This window comes from Cupressus sempervirens, chromosome 4 (genome assembly GCF_028749045.1).
Source record: "Cupressus sempervirens isolate cs-2001-9-10 chromosome 4, ASM2874904v1, whole genome shotgun sequence".
Lineage (NCBI taxonomy): Eukaryota > Viridiplantae > Streptophyta > Pinopsida > Cupressales > Cupressaceae > Cupressus > Cupressus sempervirens.
The window spans coordinates 758916594-758935568 of NC_143121.1; the positions used below are offsets into that span (position 1 = coordinate 758916594).

Consider the following 18975-nt stretch of genomic DNA (forward strand, 5'->3'; position numbering starts at 1 on the left):
GACGTCTCAACGTTATCTAATTAATAAATAATTATATGTTTAGATTATATTTAGGAGGTCTTGGGTTCAAATCTACTTGACCTTAAGTAATAATCATAATAATCAATCACAACAAATAATAATTAACCTTAACTTTAGCCTCTTATAGATCAAAATAAAAATAAAAATAAAGAAAGAATAGAATGTTATGACAAATATTAAGAAAACATTACCATTTATGTGATTTTCTCAACATCATTGTGAAAAGACACACCTTTAGAAAGGGGACAATCTCGTGTGTGAGAGTGAATTCATTTAGGAATGAACATGACATACTAGTGGGAATCACCAAAAATCTTCAAATACAAATTGAGTCAAATATTAAGGGATGTATAAATAGAATATGTCATATACTGTGTAAATATGTGCTTGTCAAGCCAAAGAATGTTCTTGCATCATAATGTACATTGCAAATCTGCGAACATATATACATGTCGACACAATATATATTTTTACCATGATCCAATCTCTAAGTGAAATATTCGACATTGATATGGTCTGTATATGGGACATATAAAGAATGATGTGATTTCTACACATTGTGCATAGAATAGAAAGGTATAATATATATTTGGTATTAATGGTCATGCGTGGAGAATTTTGGGAAGAAAGATTAGGAAATATGAATCAGTAGAACATGATATCTATAAGGTGTAGATGGCAATACAAGTGTAGAGCATGCTATCTTGAAGCTTTCAATTTATTGAAGAACTCTTGAACAGTATCAAAGTTACATGGATTTAATCCTATCAATTCATTTTGTAATTGATGCCCTCTCAATTCATCTTTATTTCCAAATAATCCTTCTAATGTTGACTGTACATTATTAGGAATTATAGATGATTCCACATGAAAGAGAAGATCTGGAGATACAGCTATGTAGAAGGTACCATATGCTTCATCACGTTTGTTGTGTCATTATGTCTTTTCTACAAGTAATGTTGGTTCAATCTCAAAACCGATTATTACTCTATATAATCCTAACTTCTTAAGATAGATTTTCATTTTGGACTTCCACTCATAGTAGTTATAGGGTGTGAGTAATGGCATTGTTAATTAATCCATTTTAGTGTAGAAACAAAGATTGTTGTGCATAATGAAAGAGAAGCAGAGTTAACACAAAAGACTAATGAGAATACACACAAAACTGCTCCCCAAGATGCAATGATTTTGGCACTTTATAATTCAATGCTTGTACAATTTCCACTTTTGTAAAATATGGATCAAAGTGGACTTGATTTGCAATTAAAACTTCTGATCTAAAGCAAATGAAGACATATACAATTAGGACAAAGGATTTCTATGAATCCAAACTATTATAAGTGCCAATTTGGGCCAAAGCATGAACGTATAATTTTTGTCCAAATATGATTACATTTTTATAGAATATTTGGATTCTTCTCAAAAAATCATGCACTTTAAAAAATATTACACTCCAAAATCTATCCATATGAGCTCGTACGATGCTTCAGAAGTTGCAAAGAGTAGGATTACATAGGTATAGTCATAAAAACTTGCAATTTAGGTTTACCATCTCCATCCAAAACTCCAAACTGATACCACCACTAAAGTATTTGGAAAATTCTATCCCAAATTTAAAAAACAATTGCATCCATTTTGGAGTCCAGATTACCTAGTTATGGTCATTCAAAGTTAGACTACCAAAATAAAAAAGCAATTGAAGACAAGGTAAATATAAAATATATGCACCTAAAATTGATGGGAAAAATGGATGTCACAACAAAGAAAAATACTCATTGCGAAGGTCACGAGGTCGTCAAATTTAACACAATAAGTCTGTGGCATAATGTGAAGTCTTTTAGTCCCACATTCATAAATATAGTGGACCTTATAGTCTTTAAGTTGTTGAGCACTCTCCTTAATTGTGAAAAGGAATGTGGTTGACCTGGGTAGTTGTAATGGTCAACCTGTATGTATGTGTGTGTGTGTGTGTGTGTGTGTGTGTGTGTATAGACACACACACACAGAGACACACACTTTCTTATACCTTTGTTTGCATGCAAAAAGAAAATAATTGGCACAACTCTAAGCACCAAAACAAATCAAAATATATATCAAAATTCATCATTCAAGTCTTTTGGATGCAATGGTAGGACCTATTTGGCTTGAAAATGTTCTGTTTTGTGTGTCCTCCTCCAGATTTAAGCTACAAGCATATTTTTGTAATTGATGCAAACAGACTCTAATTTGGATGAAACAAAAGTTGATTTTGACTTTTTTGAACCTTATGGATGCAATCAAACTATCAAAATGGATTTATTATTCCACTATAGTGTTGAAACCAACAAATTTTTAAAAAAACACATATATGTAAAAGAGGGATTAATGGGTCTTCATAAATCATTTCTGATTCTCCAATTCATATAGAAACACAAAAGAAGAGCATACGAGATTTTTTAAGACCTCTAATAAAAATAATCTACTCTTTCAAAATTTCTTTGATACCATGTTAGAATTTGTATTAAAAAAATAAAAACCAAAATCTAATGAAAGACATAGATTAATTAGGAGGAAATAAAATTGTCAAAATAACAATAGAAGAACTATCTCTAATGTAAATGCTCAAAGGCATAATAGAATCAATATTTCCTAATATGTAATACATAAGACCTATATGTTTGTGTAGGTTTTTTATTTCCTAGTGGATTATTTGTTTTTCCCTATATTGCTATTTTTTCTCTATACTTTTAATAATCTTGCTTAGGTTAATAAAGCATGTCTCATTTAGAAAGTGGTTCCAAGGTGTCATCTTCCTACATTTGAGCATCCATTAGCTATCTTAGGAAGATACTTTGCTATCTTTAGTCCAATAGATGGTTGCTCCTCATTGGTCCTTGTTGCCACCTCCTCCCTCTTCCTAGTCTATATAAGCATGCTACCCGGCTTGTATTTGTAATTGATTTCTTTTGCATCCTCTTAATGCTATTTTCCTTCCAAAATTTGCATTTATCTCTTGGAGACTAACTCTATGTTGCTATTTTGATTTTGTATCATTTGCATTCATTATTTAGATATCTATTCTTTGCACCAGTTTTCTAGATTATCAATCTTTTCAGATTCTAACATGGTATCAGAGCTTTTCTAATGTGCAAGAGTAGATTTTAGTTTTCTTATTTGAGAAATTCATGGGGGGCTAATAAATTTTATTGTAGTTTTTTGAAAAATGAAGTATGCTCTTCTCTTGCATCTTTGGATGATCTTGAGAATCAGAAAATTTTTGACAAAAACATTTTTAATCTCTGGGGTTTCAATCTCAAATCTGACAACCAATATGCATATTTGAAGTTTTCAATCAGTGTTGCAGGTTCCAACATGCCATTGATGGACTTAGGAAGCTGATTCAACATTTACATGTCATCTTTTGGTTGCTAGGGTCATTTCTTGGTTTTTTGAGCCATTTTTTTATTGTTAAAGGTGTTTGATTTACACTATAGCTACATCTTCTATACATTAGCAAAAAAAATGCTTTCTAGGTTTTGTTTGTAGCACCGAAAAACTATATAGGTATCTTTTAGTTTTTGCATGCAAGTTGTATATTTTTCATAATCAAGCACGAAAAGCTATAGCCCTACCCCTCTCCATTGGTAGTTGTAGATTTGAACACAGTTTTCAAACGCCTTGTTCTTGGTCATATGTACTCCAATTTCAATGATTCTTGTTATGACCTTAGCTATTTTTTTGTTCTCTATCCACTAGTGGAGTTTGTTTTTTATTTTCATGCATACATTTTTCAGAAATTGTAAATTTTCAGTCGTGAATGTGCACAATTCTTTTTTTGAAAACTTCAAAGATCACAACTTTCTCATATGACCTTGTATCAAGGTGTTTCTTTTTTGAAAGTGCATGATTTTTTGAGTAGATCGTAGTGGTGTTATTTGTCTCCTTGATTATTGTGCTTAGGTTTCACTTTCAACATATGCTCTTCATAAGGGTTTGTAATGCATTGAAATCAAGACCACTAAGTATTTCTTTCTAGTGGTAGTTGTAAAAACACTAAAATAAAGTGCCAAATCACATTTCTTCTGGGGGTTCTTTGATTGAGTAAAAGGGGGGGCGGGGGGGGGGGAGGCATTATCATGGCTAGGTTCTCTTTTTTTTTTTGCATTTCTTCTCTACATTTCTTCATCATGGATCAAACAAATATGCCCATCTTAACTCCATACAATTACTTTGAGTGGAAATCATCCATGATAATTCACTTAAGGAAAGCTGGATTAAATAGGAGAACTATGGGGCTTGAAACTAAACTTGATAAAGATGAAGATAAGCCTAAGTGGTTTAACAAATGTGATGAGGCATTGGAACATTGTGTTTGTCTGTTTCTCTTGATTTTCTATTTCAAATTGAATCTTTGAGTACACCAAATGAAATATGGTTAAAGCTAGAAACACTATTTGGCACACAAGATTTAATGAGGGTTCATATGTTGGAAAATGAACTAATTAATTTAAGTTTAGGCAATGTCAACACAATCCAAGATTTCTTCACTAATGTTGTAGTTAAAACAATGTGGAATTGAAAAGAAAGATAAACAATTGATTTTTAGTTTTTCTCTCTAAGCTAAGTTCAGAATATTTTGTGTTTGTGTCTACCTTCTATGCTACTAATGGTGCACTTGGTACTCAATTCACCATGCCATATTTAGATGATTTTTCTATTAATCTCACTTGAGAACAGGACAAGCTAATCTAGATGGGCACTCTTAAGTCCTCTAAGTCACATGCCTTGGCTACCAACCAAGGCACAAAAGAATAAAAGGGATAAAGTAGTAACAACAATAGTAGGGATGAGAAACAAAATAATAGTGAGGAAAAGAAGAATCAGATACTGGTTACTTCAAAAGCAACTATTGATACCCCATCTTCCAAGGGTGATAAGTCTAAGAAGGTAAAGGTCAAATCTGCCTATTATAAAAGATTTGCTCATGATGAACATAAATGTTTGAAGAAACAAATTGATCACTTGACATACATTCTTGAGAAGAATAATATCAGTGTTCTTGAGTCTATCAAGCAAAGTTCTAATGAAGGGTCTAACAAGGAAAAAGAAAATAACAAGGGGAAAGGAAAGGGCAAGGCCCTTGATGCAGTTGCTTCCTCACCATCCACTTGGGTTCTTGATTTGAGTGCTTCACACCACATGGCTTTATCTAAGGAAGAACTTGCATCCTTGGAGCCATGTACTATGCCTTCTATTTTGATGGGTGATGACACTCCTATTGAGGTATGTGGGAGAGGGTCTATTGATGTGGGGGATGGCACATTCCATGATATTCTTTGTGTACCCTTATTATTAACTAATATCCTATCAGTATACTAGATCACTCACATAGGTTCAAGCAAGCAGGTTGAGTTCACTCTTGATTTAGTGGAGATACATGAGTTACACAACGATTCTATAGTTGTAGTTGGAAGAGAAAATCATCAGTCATGAATCTATCTCTTTTCTCACTTTGTTCCTAATCCTCCTTTTCTTGTTTTTCTCACTCACTCTAGTGATGTGGGTAAATTATGGCATGAGTGGTTTGGCCATCTTAACATCCTCTATTTGCATCAGCTCAACCAACAGAGCATGGTCACAGGATTTCCTTCAGTTTAGTTCTCAGGTGGTGTTTGCCAAGGTTGAATTCTTAGTAAGCATCCTAAGAAAAAGTGTGACAAAAGTGAGGCATGGAGAGCTTCACAGATACTAGAGTTAGTTCACAGTGATTTGGCTAGTCCATTTCAACATCCTTCTTTCAATAGGGCTTGATATGTCCTCACATTCATTGATGACTTTCTTGATATACTTGGGTGTACTTTCTCAAATAGAAATTAGAGGTATTTGATCATTTTTAGGACTTCAAAACTTTTGTAGAGAAGCAATCTAGGAAAGCCATTAAAGTTTTGTGCACAAACAATGGTGGTGAGTATGTCAACCATGGGTTTGAAAGATTTTGCACTTCAAAGGGGATTGATTTACAATATTTAGTTCCATACAATCCTTAGTAGAATGGTGTTGTAGAACAAAAGAATAGATCCTTTAAGGAAATGGCAAACTGTATGATTCACTCTAGATCTCTTGCACCACAGTATTGGGTAGAAGCCATTAACTATGCTTGTTATATCCAAAACTGTGTTCCTCATCGAGCCTTGAAGGGAGTTACTCCTTTTGAAGCTTGAAATGGTTGGAAACCATCAGTTGAGCACTTTTGAGTTTTTGGCTCTCCTGCATGGGCCCACATTCCTACAGATAAATGCAAGGCCTTGGATCTGCAGAGAAGACCTTTCATATTTGTAGGTTATCCTGATGGTGTGAAGGTTTATCAGTTGCTCCACCCTACTACACATGAGTTTTTCATTGAGAGGAGTGTTTATTTTGAGGAGGGACCTTCAAGCTCCCTTTCTAGCACTTTTCCAACTCCTACTTTAACATTGGAGTCACTTGGAATACATGATAGATATTCTAATGAGTTAGATTCACCTGAGCTATCTTCTACCTCCACTTTTGGTGTAGAGAGTGATTCAAAGGACTCACCTCCTTCCTCTCCTAGTCATCATTCATAGGTTGATGATTCTCCTCTAGATTCTCCATCTTCTGGTCCACTTTAGGCTAGACAGACCTTGTAGTCTATAGGTGATTGGGTTGGGGATCCATCAGACACTAGGTAAACTCGTTCATAATTCTAGGATGCTCCACATGTCTTCATTACTACTGCCTTAGATCCACCGTCCTTTAATAAAGTTTCTAGTATTCTTGAGTGGGATACAACTATGTAGGAAGAGTATAGTTCCTTGATGAGGAACAACACTTGGGATCTTGTCCCTCTTTGTAAGGGAAGAAAACTTGTTCGATGTAAGTGGATCTATCAGACAAAATTTGCGAGCTTTGCTGGGGGTGTGGGATGCTTCATCTTTTGGGGGGGCCTCTTCCTCTCACTTGGAGTCCTATTTTTTTTTTAGGGAGTCTCTTTTCTCTCTCTTTTGGGGGACTTTTATGTAAATGGGTACCTCATCAATCTTGACTTTCCAGGACCTATTTCTAGATCCACCTAAGCTTCACTTATGGGGGGTTGTTAGTGTAGTTTTTAATTTCCTAGTGGGTTATTTATTTTTCCCCATATTGCTAGTTTTTTTCCTACACTTTTAATAATCTTACCTAAGTTAATAAAGCATGTCTTATTTAGAAAGTGGTTGTGAGGTGTCACCTTCCTACATGTGAGCATCCATTAGCTATCTTAGGAAGATACTTTTCTATCTTTAGTCCGATAGATGGTTTCTCCTCATTGGTTGGTGTTACCACCACCTCCCTCTTCCTTGTCTATATAAGCATGCTACTTGGCTTGTATTTGTAATTAATTTCTTTTGCATCCTCTTAATGCTATTTTGCTTCTAGCATTTACATTACTCTCTTGGAGACTAACTCTATGTTGCTATTTTGATTTTGTATCATTTGCATTCATAGTTTAGATGTCTATTCTTTGCACTAGTTTTCTGGGTTATCAATATTTTCATATTCTAACACTATCTTGTTTATATAGGCAAGAGTTGGGAGGAAACTTGGACAAGATTGAGACAAGTGTCTCAACTTGGAGGAGTTAGAGTACTGATGGAATCAACCACCTACCATCCACTTACAATCTAGAAGTGTGGTGTCCAAATTGAAATTAACCACATGTGATATCTTAAGAGTAGTTGAAGTAAGAAAGATGACTCCCAATATCCTCGTAATAATAATATATAAGAATATATAATTCCTCCTAATTCATGAGGTTACCTAAGTAAACTTAATATAAGAGTTAAATAGAAAAGAACTATTTACTCTAACTGTTGGCTCATTTTTTATTGGTGATCTTAAGGAGAACCTATGAAGAACAAAGCAACATAGGTAAAGTGAAGAGAGTATTGAAGTATGATTGCTTGAAGGGATGGAAAATAGATCAATGATGAAGATGATAATGAAGGCCAGTCAATGAACCAGTAGATGAGTGAATGGAGATCTAAATTGACAAAGTGAGTTGTGTTTTACAAACCAAACCTATTGTTACATTCTAACCATTGTGGTAGTCAAAATCCTTTAATCAAGGTTTACCTAACAATCATTTGTAAATCCTATAATCAAGGTGACATTCTAATGGAACGATCATAAGTCCTCTCATAAGGCCACTCCTAATAGAGTGATTAAATCCTTTAATAGGGTCACATTTAACATTTTTTTTTTTATAACATTTAATAGGGTTGGCTCTTAACCAAGCTCACTTCAGAAGAGTGAAAAATTGGTAGCATATTACTTGGTAGTTTTTCCCAAATTGGGTTTCCACATTAAATCTTGATGTCAGAGTGTATTTTACTTGTTTGAAAGTTATGCAAGAAATTTTTATAGTTATTTAGTTTACTATTAGTTGGCACACATATAGAGAATAGAGAGTTAAAGTTATATAGATCGAGTCATTTAATGAGATTGTTTGAAGTTAGTAAAAGTTGAAAAGGTACATTTGGAGCTGAGGATAACTGATTCACCCCACTCTCAATAATTCTAATCATTCTAACAAAAAATTCTTCTAAATTTTCTTCTAAATTTAGGCTCTTCAATTTTACTTCTTCCTAAATATTTTCTTATAGTTTCACACACACACACACACACACATTAGTACAAATAAATTTATACAAGAATAAACATAACATTAGGTTTAATAAAATTATATTTGACTAATCTAGTGTTATACCAAAGTTTTAAAATGGAGAAAGAGATAAATTTTCTCTAATGTAGAGTTCTTATTTATGAAAACAATGTTCTAGTTGGTACTTGGGTTCAATGTTCTTGGTGCTTCACCCATGTGAGCATCACCTAGATCTAATGAGTGATAAGTGTTCCATTTATTCTCATTCAAGATGGATTCATGTTGAATCACTACTCATGAAACATGGGTCAATAAGTTTGATTCAAAATCACACAGTTAAATCGTGATAGCAATATCACAATGTGATTGTAATAGTTTTTAGAGTTTGATATGACTTCTCTCCAATGTAAAGTTCTTATTCTAAGAGATTTCCATAAGACAACAATGGCCCACTTCATTTATGGGTACCATAAGAGAAGTGAGTTTAATGGCATGTGAAGATTGATGACTTGTGTCATATGTAAAGTTTTTATTCTAAGAGATTAAAAAATAATGACATACTTGATATTTGCCTACAATAGTGAAGTGAATATAATAACTTATAGAAACCCATATGACTTGTCTCTAATACGAAGTTTTTTTTATAAATTTTAATTAATAAAATGAATGTAATGAGGAAATACTTACATAGTAATACCAAATTTAATTATATATGTCCCACTATATGGTATTACTTCTTCCTCAGTATTTTCTAATAGTTTCATTTACATATTAGTTTTGTACAAATAAATTAATATAAGAATAAACATTACAATTAGCGGTAATAAAAATATATTTGAGTAATCTAATGTATTGTCAAAGTTTTAACATGGAGGCTAGACAACTTTCTCCAATGTAGAGTCTTTTTTTATGAAAACAATGCAACACTTGATATTTGGGTGCAATTAATGAAATGATTATAATTGTTTTTTTTGGTGATCTACATAACTTCTCTCCAATGTAAAGTTTTCATTTTAAGAAATTCATATAAGAAAACAATGGCCCACATTATATATGTATACTATAAATGAAAAGAATTTGATGATGTAAATGAAAAGAATTTGATGACTTGTGATGAACAATATGACTTTTCTCTATGAAAAGTTTTTATTGTGAAAAAATTTGATAAGAAAATAATGACATACAACTCCATAACATTACCAAAATTTGAATATGGTATGTCCCACTTACTCCTATATATATTTACGCTGTTCTCAACCACAACAATTGTTATTATAGAATTGGTGTGGAGGGATGGACCACGTTTTTAAAGCGTTGTGCTGTGCCAAAATACTGACACTGGATTCATCATGTCTTTTCCTCCATGACTATGAACGATTCTCAAGACTAACATCTTATCTAAAACGTACGTTTGGTGTTTCGGAGTGATTGATCGAGCGTTGAAGGTTTCAACAACGAAGGGAACAACACAAAAAAAATTGATCACCACAACGAGAGGATAAGATATGCATGATGTCCGTATTCTTGAGGAAACATCCAACAGAGACCACAAATTAAAAAGATCATGTGAGGCACTGTAAATCATTGACTCAGAGTCAAGTCTATTTCCCATCCATGTCTTACTCTTCCCCAGAATTCATTTAACCTAAACAAACTGGTAGCCCGATACCATTCTAAAGCCTCAGTACTCTGCAGCCTCTAAATGGGTTTTCACAGAGTTTCATTATTGGCATTGATCTATATTCTACTGGTGCGAACTGTTAGTGGGAATTTCAAATTTCAGAGTTTTAATACAGAAAACAACAGCCTCTTCACATTCTACAACTCCGGCATAGCTTTTGAGTCCTTGCAAGTCACAGCAGAAACTGTAAATCCAGAGGCCCCGTATTCCCTACAAAATAGAGACGGAAGAGTCATATTCAATGATCCATACAGACTATGGAAAGACCCAACCAATCCAGTATCATTCAACTCCACTTTTGTTTTCAACATTGCACCCACGTACAACAAAAGTGCAGGTGAGGGCATGGCGTTTATAATATCTTCAAACAAAGACATCAGACATGGACCAGATGCAAGCCATGGCCGCTGGCTGGGGCTCTTCAATTCCACCATTGATGGACTGAGAAGCAACAAGATGGTGGCAGTTGAATTCGACACAGTGAAGAGCAACGGTACAAACGATCCAGATGATAATCACGTAGCCATTGATGTCAACAGCATAAATTCCACAAAAATTGCGTCTCTTGATGTGGGTAGTATCAATTTAAAGAGCGAAGAAAACATCACGGTGTGGATTCAGTACAGCGGGATTCAAAGGCTTCTAAAGGCTTATATCGCAAAGACGCCTGATGGGATTCCCTCACAGCCTGTTCTACAGTATCCCATCAATCTCGCTCATTTTCTCGACCCATTAGTCTATTTTGGCTTCACGGCTTCCACGGGGAATAACACTGAGCTTAACTGCGTCCATTCATGGAGTCTCGAGATCGAAGAGCTCGAAACCTCCAAACCCAACTGGGGAGTAAAGATCGGACTTTTGGTCTCTGGAATGGCTCTTGCAGTCTTCTTTGGAGTGCTCATCGTTATATTGTATATGAAGCACCGGAAGTATAAGGCAGATGCGGCCGTCATTTCAGATGCCCTTCGTAAACTTCCTGGTCAGCCACATGAATTCAAATACAGAGCCCTCCAGAAGGCCACTCAGAATTTCAGCACGCAGTCTCAGATTGGCTGTGGTGGTTGCGGAGCGGTTTATAAAGCGCACCTGCGGAAGAACAAGACTGCGGTGGCTGTGAAGCGCATATTCAAAGACTCCGCGCAAGGGAAAGAGGAGTTTATCTCGGAGATCAGAATAATCAATCAGCTCCGCCATAGAAACCTGGTGCCTCTCCTTGGGTGGTGCCATGAGAAGGGTAATCTTCTGATGGTGTATGAGTACATGCCCAACGGGAGCCTCGAAAAGTATATAGCCGAAGGCCATCTGGATTGGGAGCAGAGGTATAGTAATTCATTATCTATCAGCCGGGTTTTCATTATTTGTTAGAGACTAAACTCTTGTAATTTGAATTTTGATCATTTGATAGAGAATTTTTTTATATGATCTTCGATTGAATTTAACATAGAAGATCAAAAGGGTGAGGTTGTAGATAAAGTAGATTTAATGATGGAGCAAATTCAATAGTTAAGTGTGTTTGAGCTGGAGTAGAACTGAGATGGGTGATCTTCCGGTGCTTCACCTTTGTGAACATCATCTAGATGGAATAAGTGTTTCATTTATCATCATGTAGATAGACAGATTCTTGTGAACAGCTATTCATATTACATGGATCAATTAGTTTGACTTAAAAACTACACGAGTTGCTTTAAGCATAACCTAGATGCATGTTTCATTCATTTCTATCAGAGATGGGTTCTTGTAAACCACTACTCATGAAGCATGAATCAATGAGTTTAACTCAAAAACTACACAAGTTGATGTTAGCATCACCTAGATGCAATAAGTGGCAAAGTGTTTCAAGTTCATTTACATAAAAGATGGATGGTTGTTAACCACACTCATGAAACATGGATCAATAAGTTTGATTCAAAAAACCACACAAGTTGCTTTGAGTATCACCTATATGCAATGAGTGCTAAGTATTTCATTCATTTAATGAGGAAAATTTTCGTAAATAAGTATACATTAAACAAAGGTCAATGAATTTGACTAAAAAACTACAGAAATTGTTGTGATCATCATGTAGAATAATAAGTAATAATTGTTTCATTCATTCTCATAAAAGATAATTTCAAATGATAATTTCATGAGAATTACTACTCATGAATCAATGAATTGAACCCATAGATGACACAGTTGAACAATAGAATAATCTTCTAATTTGATCCTTTGATCATGTGACATACGCAGGTCCGCTCTTGTATTAATATAACAATTTATCCGTGGTATTCTTTTCAGGTACAAAATCATATCTGGTTTGGCATCTGCGCTGGTTTACCTCCACGAGGAATGCGAGCAACAGGTAATCCACCGCGACCTAAAGCCGAGCAACATCATGCTGGACTCAGAATACAATGCTCGGTTGGGAGACTTTGGGCTTGCTCGAATAATACAACCCAACAGGATGTCTTTTACAGCGAGTCGTGTAGCGGGCACACTTGGGTACATTGCTCCAGAGTGTTTTCACACTGGAAGAGCCACTGTTGAATCGGATGTTTTTGGTTTCGGCGCCATTGTTCTTGAAATTGTTTGTGGAAGGGCTCCTTGGGCTGTGGGAGATGGGCTCGATTTGGTGGGTTGGGTGTGGAAATTGTACAGAGAGAGTAGGCTCTTTGAAGCTGTTGAGTGCCGTTTGCCTCTCCCTCCGCCTGCTGATCATGTTCTCGGCGCTGTTAATCAGGATGATATAATGTGTTTGTTCATGGTGGGTTTGGCCTGCTCACATCCCAATCCACCAAACCGGCCAACTATGAGACAGGTGAAACAGATTCTGTCCAAGGAAAGGCCCCTTCCATATGTTCCAACATTTCGGCCTCCGTTTGTTTGGCTTCATTCTGACTATGATGATAGCAGTTTGACGAGCAGCTCAGTTGGTTCTAGTAGAGAAAGCATGTCCAAATCGTTTGTACAGGTATAGGGTGGAAAGGGTCACCCTTAAATATCATATATTAATGGAAAATCTAAGTTTAGAAAAATAAGTCATTTAATACTTTTAGTTTAGGAATGAAGTCTTAGTGTGTGATGTTTAAGTCATCTGGGTAGAAAGTGGGTTCGGTAGAAAGAGTTACCATGTAGTTTAAGTGAATTGTGTCACCATGTTTATAGTCGTTGTTGCTTGTGTTTGTGATCAACACAGATGACCTAGAATTGACAATAGATTATAGGGATGTTTCAAAGATTGTATGAATATAAGTATTAGATTTGTAATAGAAGTCATGAAATGTAGGAGGGGAGTTCAATTCTAAAAGGTATGAATGTTGGAGATGAGAGATATCATCTTATGTATCAGAGTTTATTTTGAAATTTAGTAACTTGAATTTGTGCAAATTCTATTGGCATTTTCGATTGAATTCACATTTGAATCTTGATTTCAAGAGTATTACAGAATTGTGTTAAAAGATTGTACAAATGTACATTTATTTGTTATTGTAATTATATAAGATTTGAATGTGACATTCTCAATTGATTAAGTTGCACTTGAATCTTGACTTCAAAAGTATTATACAATTATGTTAAAAGATTTTATAAATATACATTTATTTGTAATAGTAATTATATAAGACTTGAATGTTTGTTATATTAATAATATAAGTCTTGAATGCTTGAGATGAAAAATATCAACTATGTGCCAATGTTTTCTTTGGCTGACATTAAGTTGTACAATTTAATTTGAGAAAGATTGTACGTGATGATTTATTTGTAGTCTAAGCTATCTATAATGAACCTACACCTGAACTTTTAGTTTAAAATTATTGTAATCTAGATTTTCAAAAGATTGTAAAAACATAAATATTCATATGTTTATAGAAAATATGGAAAGTTTCAGTGCTTGAGATATGGCATATCATCTTATTATTAGTGTTTAACTGATCTAAAATTGCAATGTTATTTTAGAAGTATTGTATGAGAGGATTTATATGCACTTTGAACACTCTAAATTGATTATGTATCTAATTTTATTTTTATTTTTATTTATTTATTTTTATTTTGTGTGTGTGTGTGTGTGTGTGTGTGTGTTTAGAAAAGATTGTACAAACATAAATATTCATGTGTTATGTAGTATAATATTTTTTGGATTGAATCTACACCTAAAATTCTATTTCAAGATATAGTAAAACTATTTTCAAAAGATTATATGGATATAAATATATTTGTATGTTGATAGGAATCATAAAAGGGTTGAATGTTTGACATAAGAGATATCAATTTATGTAGTGGTTTATTTCAAACTATTGACCTAAAGTATTGTGTAAGATGGATTAAGTGCACTCAATTTTTTTGGATTGAATGTAGAGCTATGATTTTATTTCCAAAATTAATCTACATATATCTTCAAAAGATTGTACAAATATAAATATTCACCTCTTCATAACAATCATGAAAGGTTATATGTTTGAGACAAGAGATATCAACTCATCTATTGGCACCATTTCAAAACTACTTCACAAATTCAATTTTAGAAGGAATGTATGAGAGAATTTATTTGTAATCCAAGATATCCATATTGAATCTACACCTTTTTTTATATATAAAAATGTATAGATACACTCAAAAAAAAATTAGAAACATAAATATTCATACATTGATACAAATTACAAAAGGTTTGAATGGTAGATATTTGAATTAGCATCTTATATATCAATGTTTATTCAAAGTTTAAAAAATTGAAATTGTGATTTAATTTTAGAAGTATTGTATGAGATGATTTATATGCACTTACATTTTGAATTAAATTTGTTCCTAAAATTTTAGTTCAAAAACATTCTACACATATATTTAAAAGATTGTACAAACATAACTATCCATGTGTTAGTAGCTATCATCAAAGGTTTGAATATTTGAGATAAGAGATACAAACTTATATGAATATTTAGTCAGAACTAAGTGACCTAAAATTGCATAGATTTCACTAAGAAGCATTATATGAAATAATTTAAATGTAGTCCAATCATTTTGGTTTGAATCCATGTCTAAATTTTATTTTAGAAAATAGAACCACTATTTTCAATAGACTGTACAAATATAATTTTTAGTGTGTTGATAGAAATCATGTAAGGTTTCAAAGTTTGAGATGAGAGATACGAAGTTATCTAGTGGTTTATTTAGGACCATTGACCTAAAGTTGTACAAATTTTATTCATAAGTATTGTATAGGATGCTTTACATGTATTTCAAGATTTTTGGATTGAATGTATACTTGTGATTTTATTAGAAAAGATTGTTATATGTGTGTATGTTCAAAACATTATACAAAAAATAATATTCATGTCTTCATAGTTGACAAATTTTTAGAACTACTAGACTTATAGTAAAAATTTTATGTTAGAAGTATATTATGAGACGATTATTATGAACTCTAAACTTTCAAGCTTAAATATGACCTAAAACCTATCAATACATGTCAAATAATCATATTATTTTGTAAACTAATTTACAAACTTTAGATTAAGAAGTATCACATTATTTAAGAATCTTGGAATTTGTGTCAATTGAATTATCATGTTCTAAAAGAGTTTTCCAACCTTTGACTCTACTAAATCAATTTATTTATTTCAAATAAGGTTTCACAAATGTTGTAACTAATTAGTTGGTTAAACATGGATCTCCTTTGAAAAGATTAATGTCAGTTTGAGGATCAACCTTCAAATGTTCTTTAGATATTTTTTGGAAGAATAGTTTTAAACATACTTGATTAACCTTGGGTTTCTCCTTTGTTGTGGCCTTTAGTTATTTTCTTGAAACCTTTCTACCCTTTTTTCTATTAAATTTGATATTAATTTAAATAAATTGTCTTATGTGATAAAAAAATTCTTATCAATGCAAAAATTTCTAAATTCCTTTAAAATTCATCTAAGGAGTATTTATCTAGTAAAAATATATATATATTAAAAACTATTTAAAAAATGGATTAATCAAAACTCTTTGGGTCTCATGCTATATTGCATATCAAGTCAAAATATAGTTTGAAAATTCTAATTTGATGAAATGTAAACAAATGAATTCATTTGAAATCATTTCTCTTTTCATTATGGTGGAGTATAGTGGAAAATTATATTACTAAGGATGTCTATATTACAAGGTTACTTTTTTACAATTTGATTGCTATATTCTATAGGTGATTAGATAGTTAGTTACAAAAATCTTGTAGTACTTTTTTTTTAAATTTTGAACATGGATGGCTAGGCTTCTATTTGTTGGTCTATGGTTTGCTCCTTAGTTGATAGTGATTTTGTCACTTTGTTATCAAAGGAGATCCATAAGTTATCAAAGGAGATCCATAAAAAAATGAAGCTTCACACTCTTGCTTGGTTATTTCTTGGAAGATAAATAATTCAGTTTGGTATAACAATTAGAAGGGAAATGGAATAGTTTTAGGATCGATTCTTGACAAAGATATGTGAGATTTTCAAGAGTTTCCTCTAGATGAATTTAACTTTTATTTTTTCATTTTGAGTTTGTTTTTTTATATTTAATTTGAACACCATATTTTATGTTCTTAAATTAAAAGGCTTAAGCTCTAAGATTAATGTATTCATTAAGGGTTTAGTTTCTAATTTTTTGCATTCTTCACTAAATCATTGTTAGTTTGTCATAGTCATGGTAGTATGGATGGGTTTGTCAATTTATTGTTGGGTTGTATACATGTCAATTTTCCTAAACTAGTGTTTAGTATCTATTGCACATAATTTGCATATTCTTTTGAGTATTACAATTTCATGACCATAATTTATATGTTTTTTATTAGATGATGAAAATGGGTTTTAAGGTGACCCAAAACCTCATATAGTCTTTACAATAGATAAACCATAATTTATATGTTAAGACAATGATTATTTCTCAAAATACACATTAGGGTTTTTGTGTTTGTTCTACCAACATGCTCTTTACTTCACCCTAGCTATTGGGTTGGTCATATGTTTCATCATTATCATACTTTCATATATATTCCTAAAAAACCCTTGTTAGGTTTAACATATATTTCAAGTGGTATGATTACTATATGTAATATAATAATAAGTATGTCATTTATTTCACATACATAGTCAATGTTGGATAAAACACTTGGTAAGGTTTATCATATATCCAATATGCATTATACTATCATTTATTTGATTGGTTTTGTACATTATATGCATTACAACCGTGTCATAGGCACACACATATTCACTCATATGAAGAGATCATGACTATTTAATTATTTTAGGATATACATGAACGATATATTAATATGGTAATTCAATTTACATTAGATGATTAGAATTACAATTTGAGATATACTTTGATACTTGAAAATTAATATAATGATAGATATCCTTTTTTTAAAATAAATTCATTTCAAATATTTGTTATTTTATTTTGAAATGTATTAATGAGAATATAATTTAGTGATTGGTTTTTTATCAAAGGATACATATTGCGATGGTCATTTTGAGTGTGTTAGTATACATATTGTCAAAGATGGTTGATATAGTTTGGTTTGAATTCATTTGCCAATTAGGAATATCTATTAAATAACATAAATAGTTTGGCTTTAATATATAGAAAAATAATATTATTTCGTAACTATCTATTGATCAGACTTTGATATTTTTGTGTACAATTAGTTTGTGGTAGAAAAGGTTGATTGGGTTGGAATTTTATGACTAGATACTATGAACTATTGGTAATAATAATAGGTGTTGTGTTCAATAATATATAGTATGTAGTTGTAGAATCCAAATAGAAATAAAGTTTTATCATCTCTAAATGTAGATAGTTGTAAAAGATTTGGAAATCCTAGAAGGAAGATTGTAATAAGGATAGAGTGAAGCATTTATCTAGTGAGGCACTAAAATTGTCGGTGAGATGTAAAAATTAATCTAAAGGGTAAAGCCAATGAGGCTAATTTTGACTAGTTCTTTCATTGGAGGGTTTTGACTCAATACTGTTCTTATCCTAATCTTTTGTATATGATCTGTGCTTAGTGTTATCTATATTATTTGATTTAAAAAAAGTCAAAAATTTTATTTGGTGTGTGATTAATGATTCACCCCCCCTCTCAGTAACCATTGTACTTTGACAAAAACTTCACCTAGGAAGTCTTTCTACTTCACCTCTCTAGTGACCTTAATATTTGGTGACTAAATGATTCTCAAAGAATACACAACTAGCATTGGAACAACCACTAAGATATGTAATCTTATTGCCATAGAAACACTAATGACTTTAGGAATTCAATAAGGGCACAAGATGATAGTGTAACACACATATGTCCCTATGGTTAAAGTACATATGATGACATAAAAAATAGTGAATAGTAGACAAATCAACTAAAGTAATTTGGTAAATAGATTAACAAAAATAGGATAGAAATGATGTAATAAAGTTAGAAAGCACAACGACACTAAAAAATACAAGGAAAGGAAGAAGATAACACCAAATTAAATAGTTGATCAAGCTAATAAAATTACAGATTTGAGTTTTAATAAAATTATAGATATGTACAGAAAAAAATGTGTTTGTGTGGTTGTTTAGAGATTTGCCTCAACTAGGCCCCTGCTTTGGTGTTTCCTCCTCAATAGTAGCCAAATAGACATGAATAAAACTGTTAGATAAC

General features: G+C 32.5%; 1 protein-coding gene across 1 annotated transcript; it reads left to right on the plus strand.

Moving 5' to 3' along the window:
- The first annotated feature begins 10245 nt into the window (after positions 1-10245).
- On the plus strand, positions 10246-13706 carry LOC149563587 (putative L-type lectin-domain containing receptor kinase S.5). The gene is made up of 2 exons (XM_089824035.1): positions 10246-11659; positions 12618-13706. The coding sequence occupies exons 1-2, from the start codon at positions 10362-10364 to the stop codon at positions 13294-13296; spliced, it is 1977 nt and encodes a 658-aa protein (XP_089680161.1). The 5' UTR covers positions 10246-10361; the 3' UTR covers positions 13297-13706.
- The last annotated feature ends 5269 nt before the right edge of the window (positions 13707-18975 follow it).

Bases quoted from the DNA above. Each gene is read 5' to 3' on its own strand.
- LOC149563587 (XM_089824035.1), top strand. From the start codon at position 10,362: ATGGGTTTTCACAGAGTTTCATTATTGGCATTGATCTATATTCTACTG. The intron at 11,660-12,617 runs GTATAGTAATTC...TATTCTTTTCAG, and splicing joins CATCTGGATTGGGAGCAGAG to GTACAAAATCATATCTGGTT.